The following is a 19,362-nucleotide window of genomic DNA, read 5'->3' as shown; positions in this document are numbered from 1 at the left end:
TCACTGGGACAGGGGCCGCTGAGGGAGGAGGGTGAAGGCCTGGAGCTTGAGCCGGAGCTTGCCGTCCCACGGCAAACGGACACGGGGAGGAACGCACTGTCCAGGGCAATTGGTGGCCCTGGAACCCCCTGAACTTTTCCTTTCCCTCAGGATGTAGACACAGTACGACACCACGTGGTCCTGGGGGAGGCGCTCTCCGTGGAAGCCCTGCAGAGGGGGGGACACCGCAACTCCCTTTTGGGCCCCGCCCACTGGCTCGTCTTCTACAACCATAGCGGCCAGGTTTGGGGGACAAGGAGATCCTACCCCAGGGAACCCTGCTCTTGAAGACCCTTTCTCTTTGGAGTTCCCCTACCTGGGAGCCTCCAACGTTTGCTCCAGGGACTGCCCATCCTGGGAGAGCCCCCCATTTGTGGACACACCCCCAGCCCTGGCCTTGTAGCTCCCGAGGTGAGGGTGGTGATGGGGTGGGGTGGGTTCAGCCTCCTATCCCACTCCCCAGCCTGAGGTGAACCATGTGCCACTGGAAGGCCCTTTGCTGGAGGCCCCTGGTGGCTCACTGTTCGGCTTGTCAGGGGTCCTGACAGTGGGCTCAAGCCGCTGCCTGCACACCCACGCTGAGGCCCTGCGGGTGAGAGGCGGGGGACAGAGGATCACAGTCGGGCAGTTCAGAGCTGGGAGGTGCTGGCTGGGGGGCAGGGGCACTAGGTCAGGGCTGGAAGAGCTGTCAGCCTGCCCTAGAGGAAGGAAGGTGGGTTTGGGGGCCCCACCACAGGACCCCCTGACGCTCTGCCTTCCCAACCCCCAGGAGAAATGTATAAACTGCACCCGGAAATTCCGCTGCACTCAGGGCTTCAAGCTAGAGGTGAGCCCGGGCTTAGCACAACTCGGTCCCTGCTTTGCCTGCTCTCACTGCTGCCAAGCTGTCCAAGCCCCCGGGGCCCAGCTCTGCTCACCCAGGCCTGGGGAACTGGAACAGTGTGGGCTGCTCCACTTGCTGGGAGAGGCCAGGAGGCCTGGGCACAGGTCTGCCCAGAGGAGGCCTCACTTGGACTTGTGGCTGAGGCCGGTGACCTTGTGCCAGGCCTGATCCTGCCCACCCTCTGCTCATCAGCTCTGTCTGTCTTGGTCCCTCCCTGATGCTTCTGTTCTCCTGTGTTTGTCCCTCTCACCCACTGATACCTGTAGTCCGGCTCTCTACCCCTCCACTCACTGCCCTGCCCCTACTCAAGCCACTAGCTGAACCCTCCTGCCTGTCCTTGTTTCCAGGACACCCCCAAGAAGAGCTGTGTCTACCAATCTGGCTACTCCTTCTCCCAAGGCTGTTCCTATACATGCGCCAAGAAGATCCAGGTTTGCCCTGAAGCACCCTCCCAAGTCTTTGACCAGAGAGAAGGAGGTGGGAGCGGGGCCCAGGGGAGGAGCTTGGATTAGATTTCAAGGGCAGAGGCAGGCTGGGGCTAGGGTGAGGACAGTGAAGCAAGCCCCAGAGGAAGGGGAAGGGAGAGAGGTCCAGGTCAGAGAGGCCAGTGTTTGTCCCTGTGGCCATGAGCTCTGGGAGTGGAGATGGGGAGAGGGAGAAAGGGGCTCAGCCTGGAGCTGACACAATCAACCAAGCCCCAGGGGCAGCATCTGGGCCCAGCTCTGCCCCTCTCGATGGGATCCAGCACAGTCCTTCCCTGCTTGACTCTGTTTCCTCACCCCTGCCATGGGGAGGATTATAGAAGGTGGGCTCCATTTCCCTGGGTCCAACTTGCTTTGCGCTATGGCTTTGTGGCTCCAAGATGACCTCTGCCTGCCCCAACCTTCCCTTCCCCCTGACATCTGTCCTGGCCTGTGCCGGACCTCTCCTTGCACCCCTCCTTGCAGGTGCCTGATTGCTGCCCCGGCTTCTTTGGCACACTGTGTGAGCCGTGCCCGGGGGGTCTGGGAGGTGTGTGCTCAGGCCACGGGCAGTGCCAAGACAGGCTCCTGGGCAGTGGGGAGTGCCGCTGCCAAGAGGGCTTCCATGGGACAGCCTGTGAGATGTGTGAACTGGGCCGCTACGGGCCAAACTGCACTGGAGGTGAGGACTAGGGAGCAGGTAGGAATGTGGGCATCCTGGCAGCGGACACCCCAGCAGGAGCAGGACGAAAGCACTGGGTAACACCTGTCCTCCCTTGTCCCACTCCCAGTGTGTGACTGTGCCCATGGGCTGTGCCAGGAAGGGCTGCGCGGGGACGGACGCTGTGTCTGTAGCGTGGGCTGGCAGGGCCTTCGCTGTGACCAGAGTGAGTGGCCCCAAGGGGGAAAGGCGGGTGACTCCTGAGGAGGTGGTTCCTGGGTCCAAATGACCAGAACCGTCCTCCTGCCTTCCAGAAATCACTGGCCTTCAGTGCCCGAAGAAGTGCGACCCCAATGCCAAGTGAGTGAGCTCAGCCTGGGGCAGGTGGGCAAGTGGGTGTGGGGACTGGGGTCTGAGCAAGCATAGGCTGAGCTGTTGCTGTCCATCCCAGCTGCGTACAGGACTCAGCTACAGCCCCAGCCTGCATCTGTGCCGCGGGATACTCGGGCAATGGCATCTACTGCTCAGGTCCAGCCATACCGATGCCCCAGGCCCCCCTGAAATTTTGGGGTGGCCTTCCCTGAAGCGTTCTCTCCACTCCCCCTAGGTCCAGTCTCTATCCCTGTCCCATCTCAGGTCTCACTCCTCCCTCTGACCTTTTACTTTCTCATGTGCCCTCCTCCCCTGTCCCACTCTGTCCCTGTGCCTGCTCCTCACAACTCTCTGGGATCATCTACCCCTAGAGGTGGACCCTTGTGCCCATGATCATGGGGGCTGCTCTCCTCACGCCAACTGCACCAAGGTGGCACCTGGGCAGCGGACATGTACCTGTCAGGACGGCTACACTGGTGATGGGGAACTGTGCCAAGGTGAGGCTGGGATCCCCAGCCTGAGTGTATGTGGGGCTAGGGGTCTGGCTTCAGTGACCTGAGTCAGACTAGGCAGGGACATGGGGACTGAGGTGCTGAGAGGGTGGGGGATGAGCACTTGAATGGACAGATGAATGCAGGAGCCACGTAGGGCCACTTCTCATCCTGGCGTCTCTTCTCTCAGAAGTTAACAGCTGTCTCGTCCACCATGGAGGCTGCCACCTGCATGCTGAATGTATCCCCACAGGCCCCCAGCAGGTCAGCACAACAGGGTTGACCCTGGGGCTGTGCCACCCCACCATAGGGTGGTGCCCCCTCAGACAAGGCCCGGGGAGGGGGTACTTCTCTTCAGGGCACTGGCCCGCTCATGGGTGCCAGCAGCCCCACTGATCAGGATTTGGGACAGGTCTCCTGCAGCTGCCGCGAGGGTTACAGTGGGGATGGCATCCGGACCTGTGAGCTCCTGGACCCCTGCTCCCAGGTCAGGCCCCCAGCCCTACCCCATTTCAGAGGAGGAGGGGACTGAGGCAGGAACCAGCCCTCCTCACCCCCAGCAGGGTCCTAAGGGCCTCTGAAGAGGGAGCCACCCTCCCCGCAATCTCAGTTCTGACTGACCAGTAGGAAGCAGGGCTTTGGGGGTTGGACAGAGAACTTCACAGCCCCTTCCCCAGGGCTGGTTGGGGCAGAGGAGTCCTAGGAGCCTCTGATGCCTCTCTCTCCTGTCCCTGCCTCAGAATAATGGAGGCTGCAGCCCCTACGCCGTGTGCAAAAGCATAGGGGATGGCCAGAGGACATGCACCTGCGATGCAGCCCACACTGTGGGTGATGGCTTCAGCTGCCGTGCCCGAGTCGGCCTGGTAATGATGCCCATCCGACCCCTGACCCAACCTTGGCTACGCCCCAATGGGCCTGACCTGTGATATTGGTTAAGATCCCATATTTGATCCTGATCCTAGCCCTGACCATGACCCTGAGCCTGACCTCTGACTCTACCTGGGCCTGACTCAGCTGTGATCCATGAAACTAATCCTGACCCCAGCTGAGACCTCCTTGGCTTTCCTTTCCTCATCTCTGCCTTGGCCAGACCTTGGGCCACAGGTGCTAGGACAGGCACCAGGGCCTCAATGGGGGCCACTCAAAATCTGAACGGATCCTTGCTCCCCCCAGGAGCTCCTTCGGGACAGGCATGCCTCATTCTTCAGCCTCCATCTCCTGGTGAGTGACCAGCTGGCCTCCACTTCCTGGGTGCAGCCTTCGCCTCTCTGATCTGCAGGTCCCTCCTGTCTCTGGGCCTACGTGTTCTCATTTGGTCAGGGATTGGCTGGTCTGGTCTCTCTGAGTCCCAGTCATTCCTGGAGTGTCCGTGGAAGCCCCAAGTTGGGAGATGGTCCCAGGTTGCCCCTCTTCCATTCAAGCTGCTCCCCCATCCTCCCAGGAATACAAGGAGCTCAAGGGCAACGGGCCTTTCACAATCTTCGTGCCGCACGCAGATCTAATGACCAACCTGTCACAGGTAACGCAGCCCCCAGAGCAACGCTGGGGAGGAACGGACATTCCAGGGGGTGGGCACTGTGTGGAGAGAGGCGGCAGTCAGGGCCCCCCTCTACCCTCACGACTCCCACTCCAGGATGAGCTAGCCCGGATTCGCACCCAGCGCCAGCTCGTGTTCCGCTACCACGTGGTCGGGTGCCGGCAGCTGCGGAGCCAGGAGCTACTAGAGGAGGGCTATGTCACCACGCTCTCGGGACACCCGCTGCGCTTCAGCGAGAGGGAGGTGAGCTCAGGCCCTGCCCCCGGCTCGGCCTGGTCCCAGCACGGCTCTCCGCAGACCCAGGACTCAGCTGCTTTCAAACCCCGCTCCTGCACGCCTGTGCGTTAAGACTCTCTCACCTCCCCTGGGCCAGGGAGGGCTCTCATTGATGAGAGAGCTATGAGTTGGGCGCAGACTGCCCACTACCACAGGCATGTCCCCGGGCTCAGGACTTCTGAGCCTGGCCCTGTGCCGATGACGGCTCCCACCGGCCGGGTCCGTGTCCAGCGCGGCTGCTGTCTCTCAGGGAGGGAGGTGAGACCCCAGCCACCTTCCGCCCCAAGACTCGCCCAACCCAGGCTCCATCCCCGCCTCTGGCCCACCCACAGCTCCCGAGCACCCCACCAATCGGCTTCATTCAGCCCCAGGCCCCGCCCCCATATGCCCCTGCCCCGCCCCCAGGGCAGCATATACATCAACGACTACGCCCGCGTGGTGAGCAGCGACCAGCAGGCGGTGAACGGTATCCTGCACTTCATCGACCGTGTCCTACTGCCGCCCGACGCGTTACACTGGGAGCCTGACGCTGCCCCAATCCCGCGGGTATGACATGGACATGGGCCTGGGGCCTGGAAGGCAGGCGGCTGGGATCCTCCCTCCTCACCTGACTCACTGCTCATAAGCGCCTTTCCCCAGAGAAACGTCACCGCCGCTGCCGAGAGCTTCGGTTACAAGATCTTCAGCAGCCTTGTGACGGTACTGCTCCCCTGTATGGGCCTATCACAATGGCATATGTGCACGTGTTAGCGTGTGTATGCTGGTGACTGTGTGTGTGCGACTGTGTGTCTGCTCCCCTGTCTGTGCTCACCCAGTCGTGTACAAACCTATCCCTTGTGTGAGTGAGCTCGTCTGTGTGCATAGGCCACATCTGCGTGCATGAGCCTCTCAATGTGAGCACTGAGGTGTGCTGAAGTGTGCCCACAAACCTGACAGCGGTCAAGGTGTGTGCAAATTTATCCCTGCATTTATGTCCATGTCTATCTGCCTGGGATGGCTACAGAGGAGTGTGGCTGCTGGGAAGGCTGTCTGGGTCCCTGGAGCCCCTCCCTGGTCTCTGACTGCCACACTCTGCTCTGTCCTGCCAGGTGGCTGGCCTCCTGCCCCTGCTTCAAGATGGGTCCCATAGGCCCCTCACAATGCTGTGGCCCACAGACTCTGCCCTGCGGGCTCTGCCACGTGATCAACAGGCCTGGCTGTACCATGAAGACCACCGGGACAAGCTGGCAGCCATTCTTCGGGGCCATGTGATCCGAAACGTCGAGGTGGGTGCACCCCAAGACCTTGGTCCCCACTGCCTGCCACCCAGCCTGCCTGCCCAGCTCCAATCGTGCCTCCATCTGCTCAGGCCTTGGCATCTGACCTGCCCAACTTGGGCCCACTCCGCACTATGCACGGGACCCCCATCTCCTTCTCCTGCAGCCGTGCCCGGCCGGTGAGTCTGGGGAGGCTTGAATGAGGGAGGCAGGGGCCCCAGCAGAGGGGGGCTGCAGTGCACCTGTGACTCCCATGTCCCCCACAACCTCTGCCTGCAGGGTGAGCTCATGGTAGGTGAGGATGATGCCCGCATTGTGCAGCGGCACCTGCCCTTTGAGGGTGGCCTGGCCTATGGCATTGACCAGCTGCTGGAGCCACCTGGCCTTGGTGCCCGCTGTGACCGCTTTGAGACTCGGCCACTGCATCTGGTGAGGGGGCTGTAGGCCAGAAGTGGATGGGCAGGGGCCCAGGCCCGCCTGTCCTGTCCATCTACCTGACCTTGCTGTGCTGGCCTCCATTCCTTCCAGAAGATTTGCAGCATCTGCGGGCTGGAACCGCCCTGTCCTCAGGGCTCACAGGAGCAGGTAAGGGGCTGGGAGCTGGGTGGGGGTTTGGCCAGGGCCCGGGGCCCACCAAGTCAGGTTTTCTGCAGCCTGACCCCTCTTGGCCCAGGGCAGCCCTGAAGCCTGCTGGCGCTACTACTCCAAGTTCTGGATGTCCCCTCCTCTATACTCCTTGGCACTGCGTGGCATTTGGCCCCAGCCCAGCCTCTGGGGCCCGCCCCAAGGCCTGGGCAGGGGCTGCCATCGCAACTGTGTCACCACCACCTGGAAGCCCAGCTGCTGCCCTGGCCACTATGGCAGTGAGTGCCGAGGTGAGCGTCCTGAGGTTGCAGATGCTGAGGACTGGCTCCTCTGGCCCCCAAGATAGCCAAGGGCAGAGCTCTGGCCATTGTTCCTGAGAAAGGGTGATGGGGTGGTCAGAGGCTGGGGCAGGTCTGGGGTGAGTGAGTGCATTTTACCAGGAGGGAATTCTCTAAGAGGCAGAGTGAGTATGTAGATGGTGCTGGGGGTCTGGGTGTTCTCCAGGGCACGGTGGCTGAGGCTTCTCAGCAGCACAGGGACTTGGGTGGATTGCTGCTTCTGGAAGAGCCTCAGCTGCCACTGGGTGGAGGATGGACAGTGGGGCTAGGCTGGGGATGCACGTGTGTGTGTAGTCCCCTGGCCCCACCTCACTTCTCCCACTCCATCCTCTAGCTTGCCCTGGTGGCGCCAGCAGCCCCTGTAGTGACCATGGCGTGTGCATGGATGGCATGAGCGGCAGCGGGCAGTGCAGGTGCCGTTCGGGGTTTGCTGGCACAGCATGTGAACTCTGCGCCCCAGGAGCCTTTGGGCCCCACTGCCAAGGTGGGCTGTCCTGCCCCACCCTGCTCTGCTCCCTGATTCCCTTAGCCCCTGTGCCAACTCCGTCCTCCTGCCTGTTCCTCTCCTCAGCCTGCCGCTGCACCTCCCATGGCCACTGTGACGAGGGCCTCGGGGGCTCTGGCTCCTGCTTCTGTGATGAAGGCTGGACTGGGTCACGCTGTGAAGTACAGCTGGGTGAGTGGCCCATGTGCCTGTGCCCACCCTGCATGCTTGTGTACACTTGCACACACCAAGTGGAGGCAGTGAGGGTGGGTGGGAGGGAGGCCGGAGGGGCGTCCAGGAGGGCGGCTACTAACCTAGATATGTGTTGTGGGCCCCGGGGGACAGAGCTGCAGCCCGTGTGTGCCCCACCCTGTGCACCCGAGGCCGTGTGCCGTGTGGGCAATAGCTGTGAGTGCAGCCTGGGCTATGAAGGGGACGGCCGCACGTGCACAGGTGAGCAGGTGGGTGGGGAAGTGAGGTGGGAGGCCCTCCTCCCCTCTTGTCACTTGGTCCAACCCCTTCCTCCCTTTCCCAGTGGCAGATCTCTGCCAGGATGGGCATGGCGGCTGCAGTGAGCATGCCAACTGCAGCCAGGTTGGCACAGTTGTCACCTGCACCTGCCTGCCCGACTATGAGGGTGATGGCTGGAGCTGCCGGGCCCGTGACCCCTGTGCAGATGGCCACCGCGGGGGCTGCAGTGAACACGCGGACTGCCTGAACACTGGCCCGGTGAGCAGGCAGGGAGCCAAGCAGCTAGCTGGGGAGGTGCCACAGAGCATCTCCCCCAGTCCCTGAAGGGCACCCACCTGCTCTCTCCCCGCAGAACACACGGCGCTGTGTGTGCCATGCTGGCTATGTGGGTGATGGGCTGCAGTGTCTGGAGGAGCCTGAGCCGCCTGTGGACCGCTGCCTGGGCCAGCCACCACCCTGTCACGTGGACGCCGTGTGCACTGACCTGCACTTCCAGGGTGTGCTTCCCTGCCTGTTTCCAGTGCCCCTGCTTTACCTCAGGGACTGCTGGCTGACCCTGCATCCCTCCTTCTGCAGAGAAACGGGCTGGTGTCTTCCACCTCCAGGCCACCAGCGGCCCTTATGGTCTGAACTTCTCAGAGGCTGAGGCGGCATGTGGGGCCCAGGGAGCTGTCCTTGCTTCTCTGCCTCAGCTCTCTGCTGCCCAGCAGGTGAGTAAGGCCCAAGAGTCTGGGCCAAGCCTATGGGTGTCCCTTGATTGGGCCTGGGGTCTTAACATCCCCTTCTGCCCCTACAGCTGGGCTTCCACCTGTGCCTCGTGGGCTGGCTGGCCAATGGCTCAGCTGCCCACCCCGTCGTCTTCCCTGCGGCAGACTGTGGTGATGGTCAGGTGGGCGTGGTCAGCCTGGGCACCCGGGGGAACCTGTCAGAGCGCTGGGATGCCTACTGCTATCGAGAGCAAGGTGCAACCACCCCACCACACCCCACCCCTTGGCTCTGCCCCTTCCCACCGATCCACCAACCCACTGACCTACCTTTCCCACAGACGTGGCCTGCCAATGCCGTGATGGCTTTGTGGGTGATGGGACCAGCGTGTGCAATGGGAAGCTGCTTGATGTCCTGGCCACCACTGCCAACTTCTCCACCTTCTACGGGGTGTGCTGGGGTATAACCTCAGGGCTGGGGGTGAGGGGTAGCTGGGATCCCTGGGAAGGGAGCCTGCCCACAGTGCTGTCTCCCTACCCTCCCAGATGCTGCTGGGCTATGCCAATGCCACCCCGCGGGGTCTTGACTTCCTGGACTTCTTGGATGATGAGCTCACCTATAAGACACTCTTCGTCCCTGTCAATGAAGGCTTTGTGGACAACATGGTAACTAGCAGGGGGCATGGGCAGACCAGAGCCAACTCTGCTCCCTCTGGCTGGCCCAAGCCAACAGGCCTTGCTTTGCCTATAGACGCTGAGTGGCCCAGACCTGGAGCTGCATGCCTCCAATACCACCTTCCTGAGCACCAATGCCAGCCAGGGTACCATGCTCCCCGCCCACTCAGGCCTCAGCCTTGTCATCAGTGACGTGGGTCCTGACAACAGTACTTGGGTCCCTGTGGTGAGTCTGGCCGCTGCCCCTCACCTGCTGGCCACAGCCCTCACTCACCTACTGAGCCTGACTCTGGTCTTCCTACAGGCCCCAGGGGCAGTTGTGGTTAGCCGTGTCATCGTGTGGGACATCATGGCCTTTAATGGCATCATCCATGCTCTGGCCAGCCCCCTCCTGGCACCCCCCCAGCCAGTGAGTTGGTGGTGGGTTGGGGGGAGGTGGTCAGGCAGAGCTGCAAGGATGGCTCTGGCCAGGTCCTTGATGCTCTCCTTGTTTCAGCACGCAGTTGTGGCACCTGAGGCCCCATCTGTGGCAGTAGGTGCAGGGGCTGTGGTAGCCACTGGAGCACTGCTGGGCCTGGTGGCGGGAGCCCTTTACCTCCGAGCCCGAGGGAAGGCCACAGGCTTTGGCTTCTCTGCCTTCCAGGTAGGGTTGGGCTGGGGGTTGGTGGGGGTCTAGGTCCACCGATCTTGCTCGAGGCCCCTTACAACTTACCTCTCTTCTCAGGCGGAAGATGATGCTGATGATGACTTCTCCCCATGGCAGGAAGGGACCAGCCCGACCCTGGTCTCTGTCCCCAACCCGGTTTTTGGTAGCCACGATGCCTTTTGTGAGCCCTTTGACGTGAGTATGGGAGGCAGGGGGATGGGGAAGTGGGCCCAGGGCCTGGTCTTGGCCCAGCCACAAACGGTCCTCTCCCCAGGACTCGCTCCTGGAGGAGGACTTCCCTGACACTCAGAGGATCCTCGCAGTCAAGTGACACGGATTGGGCTGAAGCAGAGGCACAAGCAGGAGGGAGTCCACTTTTATTGCTTGTCTGGACAGAGGCCCCAAGTGGGCGGGGCAAAGGGGCTGGAGCCTATTCGGACAATAAAGGTGCCCTCAGCGGATGTGGGCCATGTCGCCGAGGAAGGGTGTCTTCATGCAGCCGGTGCAAAGCTGGTCCATCCAGAGAGGCGCCTCGTGCTGCAGGGGTGTGCGCCGCGGGTAGAAGGTGAAGTCCACGCGGTAGTTGAGCAGGCAGCTGAGGGAGGCCATGTAGAGGTCGGAGAAGCGCACGAGGCGCCGTGAGAAGTAGGTGGGGTTGTGGAATGTGCGGAAGATGCTCCCAAACTGAGCGTTGAACAGGGCTTTGGTAATGCACCTGGGGAGGGAGACAAGGGGCACTCGAGGCGGGGGACAGGAGGGGGCTGGCCGGGACTCCTGCCCCGGCCCCACCCCGCTCACCTCAGCTCCTGCCGCTCCTTCATCCAGGCAGCCAGCACCTGCCTCGACTCGGCGTCCTGGTAGGTCTGGGGGGACAAGGTGTGCGCTGGGTATGTGTGCCCAGGTGGCAGCCTGGCTCCTCCCCGGGAGGTCCCCGCCACCTCCGCACCTGCATGCGCTCCAGCAGCCCCGTGAGAGCCTGCTGCCACGTTAGTGAGTGCATGTACTGCTCCGTGTTGATGATGCGGATCTCACGCTCCAGCTCAGGGATGATGGCACCTGTGCGCCAGCCGTGCCGCAGCATGAGATCCTGGTGGGCGGAGTGGAGAACAGGGCTCAGAGCCAGCTAGGAGGGCTCCCTCCCTCCTGTGGCCCAGGCTTTCCCCCCTCACCGCCAGGTCACTGTACAGGTGGTCTCCGAAGTAGAGCACGCGGGGGCCACGCCATTCCGTCAGGCGCAAGAAGTCAAACAGGTTTCCCTGGGGAGAAGTGGGGGACACTGCTGAGCCCAGTGTGCCGAGGGGGCTCCCACGGGGCTGCCAGAACTACTCCTTGTTCTCCACCAGTCCTGCCAAATCCCCAAAGGCCACAAGCCCCTCCAGCCGGATGCCGGGCTGCCCTTTCCTGTGGCCTTGCTGTCCCCTCTGGGCTCTGGCCCTCGCCACCACCCCCTCACACTCAGGAAGGGGGTCTGCCTGCTGCAGGAAGGTCTCCTGTAGGCCTGGCATGGTACCCTGTGCCTCCAGGGCCTCCCCTCCTTGTGGCCCTGAGTCTTCTCTTTGTGGGAAGCAGATTGCAGCAGCAACCGTGGCCCTGACGTCCTTCCCGGCCTCCCAGCCTGAGCCCAGAGGGATCCAGCAGACCACTGGCAGACCTCACTGGGAGGCTGTCTGCCCCTCCTGCTCCAAAGCTGGAGAAAAGAATAAAACTCTCAGCCAGGCTCAAAGACAACAGAGGAAGCTCACAGGGGAGTAGAAACGGGGGGCAGGAAGTGCAGCAGCTGCTGGGGCAGAAGCCCACACCCCAGAAATGAGAAGAATTTACATCCTGCAAAAAGGAGTTACTAGAGGCAGTCTGTGCTTGTAAGAGGCCCAGGAATATGAAAGCCCTGGGGCAACAGGTAGTTGTGAAAGACTTAATTGTTGAAATAAGCTCAAGTGAAGAGGCTGAGGAGCAGGAGAGCCCTCTGAAGAGGGAGGTATGAGTGGGCAGAGGGCTGAGGATGTGCCTGAACCAAGAGGAAGAATCTTGAGGTGCAGGTGCTGAGTTAGGCAGGATGGACCTGAGGTTCCAGCAACAGGAGACAGAGAGGAAGGGAGAGCGAGCAGAGAAAGATGAGAATGAAGTAGGATCCAACACACACACACAATGAAATTTCAGAACATCAGGCATAAAGAAAAGTCTAAAAGCTGCCAAGGAAGAAAAAGTCACATGTTCCCCACCCCGCTCAGGCTCAGCCAAAGTGCCAAGACAAAGGAGAGCGCTGCCCTCAGAGCCAGGGGAAGAGCCTATGCTTGAGGGGGCCATGGAGAGATGGGGGCCAGCAGGCTGGGAGGACTGCCTGCAGGCCAGGCCTCAGCATTGGGCACCCCAAGGCTGCTTCCTGTCCCTGTGGCTGTACTCCTGGTCCAACTGCTGGCTTCCTCCCTCCCCCAGCCTCTGGAACCCCCACTCCCAAAAGCTCAGCTCAGCCAGGATTTCCGCATTCCATCCAGAGCCAAATGCCTTAATCTCCTCCTGCTCAACGCCCCCACCCCTGGCCCAGCACCAGCTCCCTTCTCATCTTTCTAGCCAGCCAGGAAAGGGGGTCTCCCCAGAGGCCTCTGAGTCACCCCCACCAGTCCAGCACTTGTCCCAGCCAGGCTTGTCTGGCTGCAGCAGAGTGCTCAGCCCAAGTAATAACAGTGCCATTTATCGGGCACGCAGCAAATGCCCAGCCAATCTAAGGGTTCTACATCACAACTTGAGTATTATACCTCTTCTACAGATGAGGAAAGCAAGGTGTAGAGAGGCCAAGTGACTCGGCCAGGCTCCCTCTGATATTGAGTAGTGGAGCTGGAATTCAAATACAGGCAGCCTGACCCAGAGGCCAAGCCCTCGAAAATGCTCAGGCGTGTGCCCTGAGAGCCATTTCTCGGTGGCCCCTGGACGTAGGGCCATGGTGTGAGGGGACAGACCCACAGCAGATGTGTGGTGGCTGGTCAGGGCCCAGGAGACCATGCCACTGCCCCCTCTACAGCCTGGGAATTGGTTAGGCCCTGTGGCCCCAATCAGGTGCTACTCCCACCTAGATGGCAGATGGCCCTCACCTGCCGATAGATCTTGCCCTTTTCCAGGCTGGTGATACGGTCCCACTGGAGAGAGCCCTTCTCATCAAGTTTTCTGAAAGGCCTAGGGTCGGGGTAAAGGGCTTGATTTCCAGTCTGGCAGGGCCACATGCCAGGCACCTCCCCACTCCGCAAAGGCCCACCTGCTCATGTGGGCCACAAGGCAGCAAGGGGACTGTGCCCACCCCAAGCACACCGGGCAGTGATCAAAGGCCAGTCCCCACTCCCTGGCCCCATCACCCCTGCCAAGCCCATACTTGCGCCGGTCGGTAAAGAAGCTGGGCTTGTCTGCCTGGACGATGACCACGTCAAAGAGTTGGCGCCAGTCGGGACCCACCATGTGCCGCATCCCCTTGTCCCTGGGCAGAGGTGGGGCAGAGGTGGGACAGGCGGCAGGTGGTCTGAGGGAGGCTCCCAGCCTGCCTACCTCCTGCCCAGCCCTGTCCTGCTCCCTCTTCCCACAGCAGGGTGGGACTCACACAAAGCTGAAAGGACTGTTGGTGATGAGGAACAGCTGTTTCCCATGGGCCACCAGGCGGCTCAGGACGGCGAATGTCTCATCCCCTCTCAGGATATACTTCTCTAACAGGGGGAGATGGGTCTGTGAGGGCCAGCACTGCCCCCTGTCCTGGCAGGCTGCAGCAGCTCCGGTCCAACCTTACCCATGTCCTGCTCGATCCACTGGTACATGAGGCCTTTTACGTGCACATCTCGAATGGCATCCTGGGGGCAGTGGAGGGATGGTGAGGGTGCAGTGGGGCCCAGGAGGGCCTGCCCTGCTGTGGTTGGACTTCACCTTCCCTGCCACTGGAAAGGCAGGCCCAGTGTCCTCACCGTCACATCCTTGTAGAGGTGCGCTTGGTCAAACTCCAGGCTGTGGCCCAGGAAGTAGTCCACCACGCAGGACAGCAGTGCCATCTCCGGCAGTGAGAAGATGTCCATGAACTGCTTGATGGAGGGACCCTGGGGAGGAGGCCACTGCCTCAGCAACCCCTCCAGCCCCACCCCACCCCCAGTCCTGGAGACCAGGGGCTCCAAGTCTGCCTTGGATCACTGGTGGAGGGGTGCAGCCTGTGGGTCAAGACTGGCTCACTGGGAGGTGGACACCACCTGCCAGGGAGGCAGCACCCACAGTGAGATCACTGAGCTGGCTGCCCTGGGAGTGGCAGATGGAGTAAGTACCTTGCCATAGAAGCCGCTCATCTGGTACAGTGGGATGTGCTGGGTGCCCCCGTACAGGTCAATCACCTCCTCGTCCGGCACAGGCTGCAGGCCCCTGGGTGGTGCACAAATGTCATCAGTCCGGAGTGGTCCTGAGCCCAGGCCCCAGCATAGGGTGGGGAATGGTGGGGGGAGGCAGGAGGGTATGATCTGGAGTAGCTGGAGGGGGCAGGGCAGAGTCAGTACCGACCTGTAGGCCGTCCCCAGCTGCACATAATGGAAAGCGTCAATCTTCATCAGAAGGCTCTGGGGGCACCAGGGGAGTGGGATGGGTGGTGAGGAAGGAGTCTGCCATTGGCCCTGAGCCAGCCTCTTCCAGCCCCAATGCTGAAGCCCCAGTTGGATGGAACCAAGGGGATCATGTGCATACCAAGAAGCAGCTACAGCTTGGAGGCCAAGGGGTTAGACAGATGAGGAGACCCCCCCCACCACCATAGGAGACGAGGGGCTAAGGAAGTAGCCCCGATATACAGCCAGTCAGAGGGGCCAGGGAGAGTCAGTGGGCTAGCCACTTACCTTCTGAATGTCGTAGTGGAGGCCACGGATGGCAAAGCTGGGGTTGTAGTCATACTTCCGAATCCCCTCTGGGTACTGTTGAGGGAAAGCAGGCCAGGCCTGAGCCAGTGGCACTGCCAGACTTGCTGGCTGGGTGGCGACCTCAGGGGATCAACTTAGCCACCTGCCCAGGGGAGCCACATAACTCAGCCTGGGGTCAGGCCAAGCTGGGCACTGCAGGCCTCCAGGGCCTGGGCCCCCTGCCTGGCTAGCCTCACCTTGTAGTGCTCAATCAGGATGTCACGGGCGGCACTGAAGATCTCTGGGTGCAGTGCGTCTGCATACTGGGCCAGTGTGTAGTCATAGTCGAAGCCATAGACCTCGACATCACGCAGGCTGATCTCGTTGTTGGCGTAGATGGCTGCTGGGTTCAGGAGGCTACAGACCTCAGGGGGAAGGAGATCTAGGGGGAGGAGATCCAAGTATGATGAGGACAATGACATCCTCACGGCAACAGCAAATGGTTACTGAGCACTTTCAAGGTGCCTAGCTCTGGGAGCCTCACGAAAAACCCCAGGATGGGTGCTCTTAGCTCAATGCTGCAGATGGTCAAACTGAGGCTCAGAGAGAAGTCACTTGCCCAGGGTCACATGGTTGGGGTAAGGCAGAGCAGACAATGGGCCAAGCTCAGAGCTGGAGCTTCTACCTGTGGGTCCTGGGTTACACCATCACTGGCAGCCCACCAGGTGCAGAGAGCCCAGGCCTCCTCCAGGCTCTCATAAGCCCCATCGGAGACATGGCTATGCCCCGACCCTTTCTACCTTGCCTGAAGCTGGGGGTTGGGACTTAGAATGAACATTATCGGCAGTGAGAGGGGTGTGGTATTGGGTAGTCCCTCTGCTGCTCAGGCCCCCAGCTCTGAGCACCTGTCACAGCCTGTGGAGCAAAGCCCCTCTAATCGGATTTCAGCTGCCTGCCAGCCTGTATAATGACATTTGCTGCCTCTAGCCAGGGAACATTGCTAATTACGACAGGCTGGACAACAGGCAGGATGAGCGGCGGGACCTGCGATGTCATGTTCTGGGTCGTTACCTAGACTGCTCCCTAGAAGAAGCCACCTCAAGCCCCTGGCTGCTCCTGAGAGGCCGAGTGGGACACTGTGCAGAGTGGGCTCTGGGGTCCCAGGGAGGCGGATGAGGCTGAGGGGTCCCAGGCTCACCTGCCTTGGTTTCCTCATCTGTAGAGTGGGAGAGGTGGATGGGGAAAGGACACGGGCTTTGAGGTCAAGAGACCTGACAACCCTCCCTCTTATGACTGTGACCTCAGGGAGGTCACCTCACCTTTTGGGCCTGTTTCCTTATCTCTAAAGGCAGAAGAAAAACTGTACCAACCTATAGAATTACTAAGAGGGTCGTATACAACATGCTCTGTGCAGCATTCCTGCTCTGCACTCATGGCAAACGTAGGATTAAATGGGCAATGCACCTCTGGAGCCCACCTCCCCGGTCTGGATTTCCCTGCCTCACTCAAGGCGCAGGGGTTGCAGGGAGAGAGGGGAGCAGGCAGAACTAGGTGTACAGGGCACTGCCCTGCAGGGGCTCCAGCTGGCCCTGTTCCTGAGACCTCTAGCCTGCGGCTAAGGCCCAAACAGTCCCAGCCTCCACAAATTCCTGTCTCAGCCACAACCAGTTCTGACCTCGAAGCAGAAGCCCTTGACCATGCAGCACGGCCGGTAGCTGCCTGTGCTCAGAGGCAGACACTTGCTGATGAGATCCCACGCTCCTAGTATTAGCCTCGGAGGCCCCTTTGGAACACGGGCTCCTCCCCTACCCCCTTTCCTTTGGAGCCAAGTGCAGGGTGTGGGTGCGGGAACAGGTGTGGCTGGTTTCTGTGAGCCCCAGGCCAACCTAGGCATGGCACAGAGCAGCTGCTTCACAGACTCGTGGGTGCGGACAGAATACTCCTCACTGCGATGCATGTGAGACACAGCCGACTTTGGCTCTCTAGGGAGCTGCTTTTGAGATGCCCCTCATCTGGTGTCACTAGGACCCTGGGCCTTGCCCTCCCCATGGTCCTGAGTTCCTGGGCACCAACTGTGATTCTTGATACGATGTCCAGTAGCCTCCCCAGGAGGGGTAGGGCCTGCTTGGCAGTGCAGCCCCTTCACTGGCACAGAGTTACGGCCAAGTCCAAGCTTTTGCCTCTGCCCTTGAGGATGTTCCCAGGAATGGACAATTCTCCCAGGAACAAAGCAGGATGAGGAAGCAGCCCACAGGGCTTGGCCTCCTAACCTGATTTCTGCACTGAGAAAACCATAGCTCTGGGGGCCACAAGGTTCCACTCCCTTCCACAGGGCTGTGGTGGTACACAGGGCCAGGTGAGCAGGATGTGCCCCCACCTGCACTGGCCTCCCGAGTTCACTGGTCTCACTGTCCAGCCCCCACCCTTCTTTCTCCTCCTTGGTCCCCAGTTCCCACGCCTGCCTGAGGTTCCAGGATCCAGGGGCAACTCCTCCCATGGCAGCCATGAGACTCATTGTGGGGCCATCCCCCCAGCTGCTGCTAGGTGCACTTGCTGGGTGCCTTAAAGCCTCAAGTTGTTCAATCCTCACTTCAATCCTGTGAGGTAGCTACACTTATTCCTCCATTATCTAGAAAAAGGAACTGGGGCTCAGGGAGGTGAAGTCACTTGTTCCAAACTATCCTGCAGTAGGCAATGAGGTTGAGATTAAGGCCTGCCTTAATCACTCAGCCCCTTGGTCTAGCCTTCCAGTGTCACCGTAGTGAAGCAGGGGCGGGGAGGGGCTGGCCTCGGGGCAAAGTTCTGCCCACAGGCATCAGCCCAATGCACACCTTGGCTCCCAGAATCTCCCCCAGAAAACCCAACCAGAAGGGGAGAGTGAGGACCCAGGTGTACAAGGCTGGTTTATCCTAGTGCTCACCATGGCATCTTGGAAATGACCTTGCCCCTTCCACATCAAGAGGAGCTTGGGGGGGGGGGGTGTCTCTGTGAAGATCTGAAAATCTGGGTGAGACCTGAGTGACAAAGCCCAAGAGACCTCCCTATGTCCCACACCTCCAGGCGGGCTTCTCAGGCTGCTCTGCAGAGGGTGGTCTCCAGGCCCAGAGCAAAGACATCTCCTTGAACAGCATCCCAGGCCTACCCCTTCCACTGAGGGTGGGCTCCTGACAGAGGCCCAAGGGCTCCAAAACCACCATTCCTCAGGGGTCTTAACTATTCTGCCTTTAGCTTCTCAAGAGATAGTCCCATCCACCCATCACTCTCAGGTCCCCACACAGCTGGAGTGGAAGCCCCCATTCAGCCAGTTGGAATCTTCCAGACAGGGCGACTCTGTCCTATCAGACAATGAAAGATGGTGTCACACCAGGGGGCTCCTGCGGAAGCTCCCCTGCCCCTTCTTGGGCGTGGTCCTTTCTGAGTCATCACACACCACCCTGTGTGTGAGGGGGTCCCAGGATTGTGTTTTATGCCATAAGACAGAGGGTCCGAGAGGGTGAGGCTGGCTGAGCACCGCTCAGCTGCTCAGCGATAGGGCCAAGACCCAAAGGGCATCTGTCTGCTGCAGAGGCAGGGCCCCATGAGACCGCGGACACACATGGAGCACCCTCAGCTCTCCGGCTTCACCAGGACACTCCAGCTTGCCCTGTCTGAGAGGAGGCCTCAGGCCTCATCAGCCCATTTTACGGGAGAGGAGGACAGAGGAGGTTAAGTGCCCTGGCCAAGCATGTAGCGGCCCTTCTGGATTCCAAGGAACTGGGGCGACTTTGTCTCGCTTCTCCAACCAACACCTTCCTCTCCTGGGCTGAGAGCGCTCTGGAGCTCGAGGGCGTAATCTAGAGGTGTCGGAAAAGTCTAGTCGACGTCCACTGAGGTCGGGCAGTCCCTAGGAACCCGTTCCGGCCAGCGCCGCCGGCGGGCTTTGCCCCCGGTACTCCCGCCCCAACTGAGGGCTCCTGAGAGAACAAGGGGTTGGGGCCGCTTCCGCCGCGGCGGAAAAACGAGCAAAGACGGCAGAGGCCCCAGTTCCGGCGGCTGCTTCAGGAACCCCGAGCTCCTGCAGACGGAGCCGCGAGCAAACCTCCCGCCCGCCCACCAGAGGCCCCGGGACGACCCGCTAGAGCCTCTCGCGAAAAGCCGCCCAGGCTTCGGGCCCCGGAGCCTCGGCGAGCCGCCCCGGGGCGCTTCCCCCGAAGAGCGGCGCCCGGGACAGCCTGGGGGGCGGTGCCCTGGCGCTCCGTCCGTCTGTCCGTCGGCGGGCGCGCCTCTGCCACCGCGCGGGATACTCGCCCCGGGGCTCATCCCACTCCGGCTCACCCACCGTGCACCAGCCTCCGCATGTCCTGGTAACGAGCCCACAGGTGCGCGCTGAGCTCGGCGCCGCCGGTGGGCGCTGGGGCGGGCGCGGAGCGCGGAGCGCCCGGGCAGTGGGCACCGGGGCCTGGGGGGCCGCAGCCAGGACAGGAGGGCGAGGACGAGGCAGCTCGCGGGCCGCCCTGGCCTCCGCACGGCAGCCAGCGCCGAGCGGCCGCCCGCAGCCCTGCACCCGCCATGCCCGCTGCGCGCCGCCCGCGCAGCCCTCGGCCCCGTAGGCCACTCCGCTGCCCTCCTCCTGCGCGCCCGCCACGGTGGCCGCGTGCTCCTC

General features: G+C 61.4%; 2 protein-coding genes across 6 annotated transcripts in view; one reads left to right on the top strand and one right to left on the bottom strand.

Annotated features, from left to right (window-relative positions):
- The window catches only part of STAB1 (stabilin 1), a 27,345-nt gene extending 16,987 nt beyond the window's left edge, over positions 1–10,358 (top strand). For 2 of the 5 annotated variants that reach the window (XM_001493227.7, XM_070237403.1), the window contains 36 exons: positions 151–282; positions 503–631; positions 809–865; positions 1,270–1,353; positions 1,870–2,065; positions 2,175–2,270; positions 2,359–2,404; positions 2,496–2,572; positions 2,788–2,913; positions 3,098–3,171; positions 3,320–3,394; positions 3,648–3,770; positions 4,081–4,128; positions 4,349–4,426; positions 4,541–4,687; positions 5,126–5,266; positions 5,360–5,419; positions 5,809–5,985; positions 6,069–6,155; positions 6,256–6,405; positions 6,505–6,561; positions 6,650–6,851; positions 7,234–7,383; positions 7,471–7,575; positions 7,729–7,836; positions 7,919–8,112; positions 8,207–8,351; positions 8,431–8,564; positions 8,651–8,816; positions 8,900–9,009; positions 9,105–9,224; positions 9,310–9,459; positions 9,538–9,642; positions 9,730–9,876; positions 9,958–10,074; positions 10,154–10,358. In XM_001493227.7, the coding sequence (XP_001493277.1) occupies positions 151–282; positions 503–631; positions 809–865; positions 1,270–1,353; positions 1,870–2,065; positions 2,175–2,270; positions 2,359–2,404; positions 2,496–2,572; positions 2,788–2,913; positions 3,098–3,171; positions 3,320–3,394; positions 3,648–3,770; positions 4,081–4,128; positions 4,349–4,426; positions 4,541–4,687; positions 5,126–5,266; positions 5,360–5,419; positions 5,809–5,985; positions 6,069–6,155; positions 6,256–6,405; positions 6,505–6,561; positions 6,650–6,851; positions 7,234–7,383; positions 7,471–7,575; positions 7,729–7,836; positions 7,919–8,112; positions 8,207–8,351; positions 8,431–8,564; positions 8,651–8,816; positions 8,900–9,009; positions 9,105–9,224; positions 9,310–9,459; positions 9,538–9,642; positions 9,730–9,876; positions 9,958–10,074; positions 10,154–10,210 (4,170 nt within the window). In that variant the 3' untranslated portion in view covers positions 10,211–10,358. The remainder of the gene's footprint in view (positions 1–150; positions 283–502; positions 632–808; positions 866–1,269; positions 1,354–1,869; positions 2,066–2,174; positions 2,271–2,358; positions 2,405–2,495; positions 2,573–2,787; positions 2,914–3,097; positions 3,172–3,319; positions 3,395–3,647; positions 3,771–4,080; positions 4,129–4,348; positions 4,427–4,540; positions 4,688–5,125; positions 5,267–5,359; positions 5,420–5,808; positions 5,986–6,068; positions 6,156–6,255; positions 6,406–6,504; positions 6,562–6,649; positions 6,852–7,233; positions 7,384–7,470; positions 7,576–7,728; positions 7,837–7,918; positions 8,113–8,206; positions 8,352–8,430; positions 8,565–8,650; positions 8,817–8,899; positions 9,010–9,104; positions 9,225–9,309; positions 9,460–9,537; positions 9,643–9,729; positions 9,877–9,957; positions 10,075–10,153) is intronic. The other 3 variants (XM_023620311.2, XM_005600576.3, XM_070237404.1) reach the window with 3 other exon arrangements.
- On the bottom strand, positions 10,240–19,362 carry NT5DC2 (5'-nucleotidase domain containing 2). Its single transcript, XM_023620317.2, has 14 exons — positions 19,039–19,362; positions 14,978–15,162; positions 14,721–14,795; positions 14,395–14,450; positions 14,166–14,259; positions 13,818–13,946; positions 13,646–13,706; positions 13,463–13,565; positions 13,241–13,342; positions 12,966–13,047; positions 11,049–11,135; positions 10,826–10,966; positions 10,678–10,742; positions 10,240–10,594 (listed from the first exon to the last, which is right to left on the bottom strand). The coding sequence occupies exons 1-14, from the start codon at positions 19,268–19,270 to the stop codon at positions 10,333–10,335; spliced, it is 1,674 nt and encodes a 557-aa protein (XP_023476085.1). The 5' UTR covers positions 19,271–19,362; the 3' UTR covers positions 10,240–10,332.

Source organism: Equus caballus, chromosome 16 (genome assembly GCF_041296265.1).
Source record: "Equus caballus isolate H_3958 breed thoroughbred chromosome 16, TB-T2T, whole genome shotgun sequence".
In the NCBI taxonomy this organism is placed as follows: Eukaryota; Metazoa; Chordata; class Mammalia; order Perissodactyla; family Equidae; genus Equus; species Equus caballus.
The sequence above is the reverse complement of the archived record's forward strand: the minus strand, read 5'-3'. Positions and strand labels throughout refer to the sequence as shown.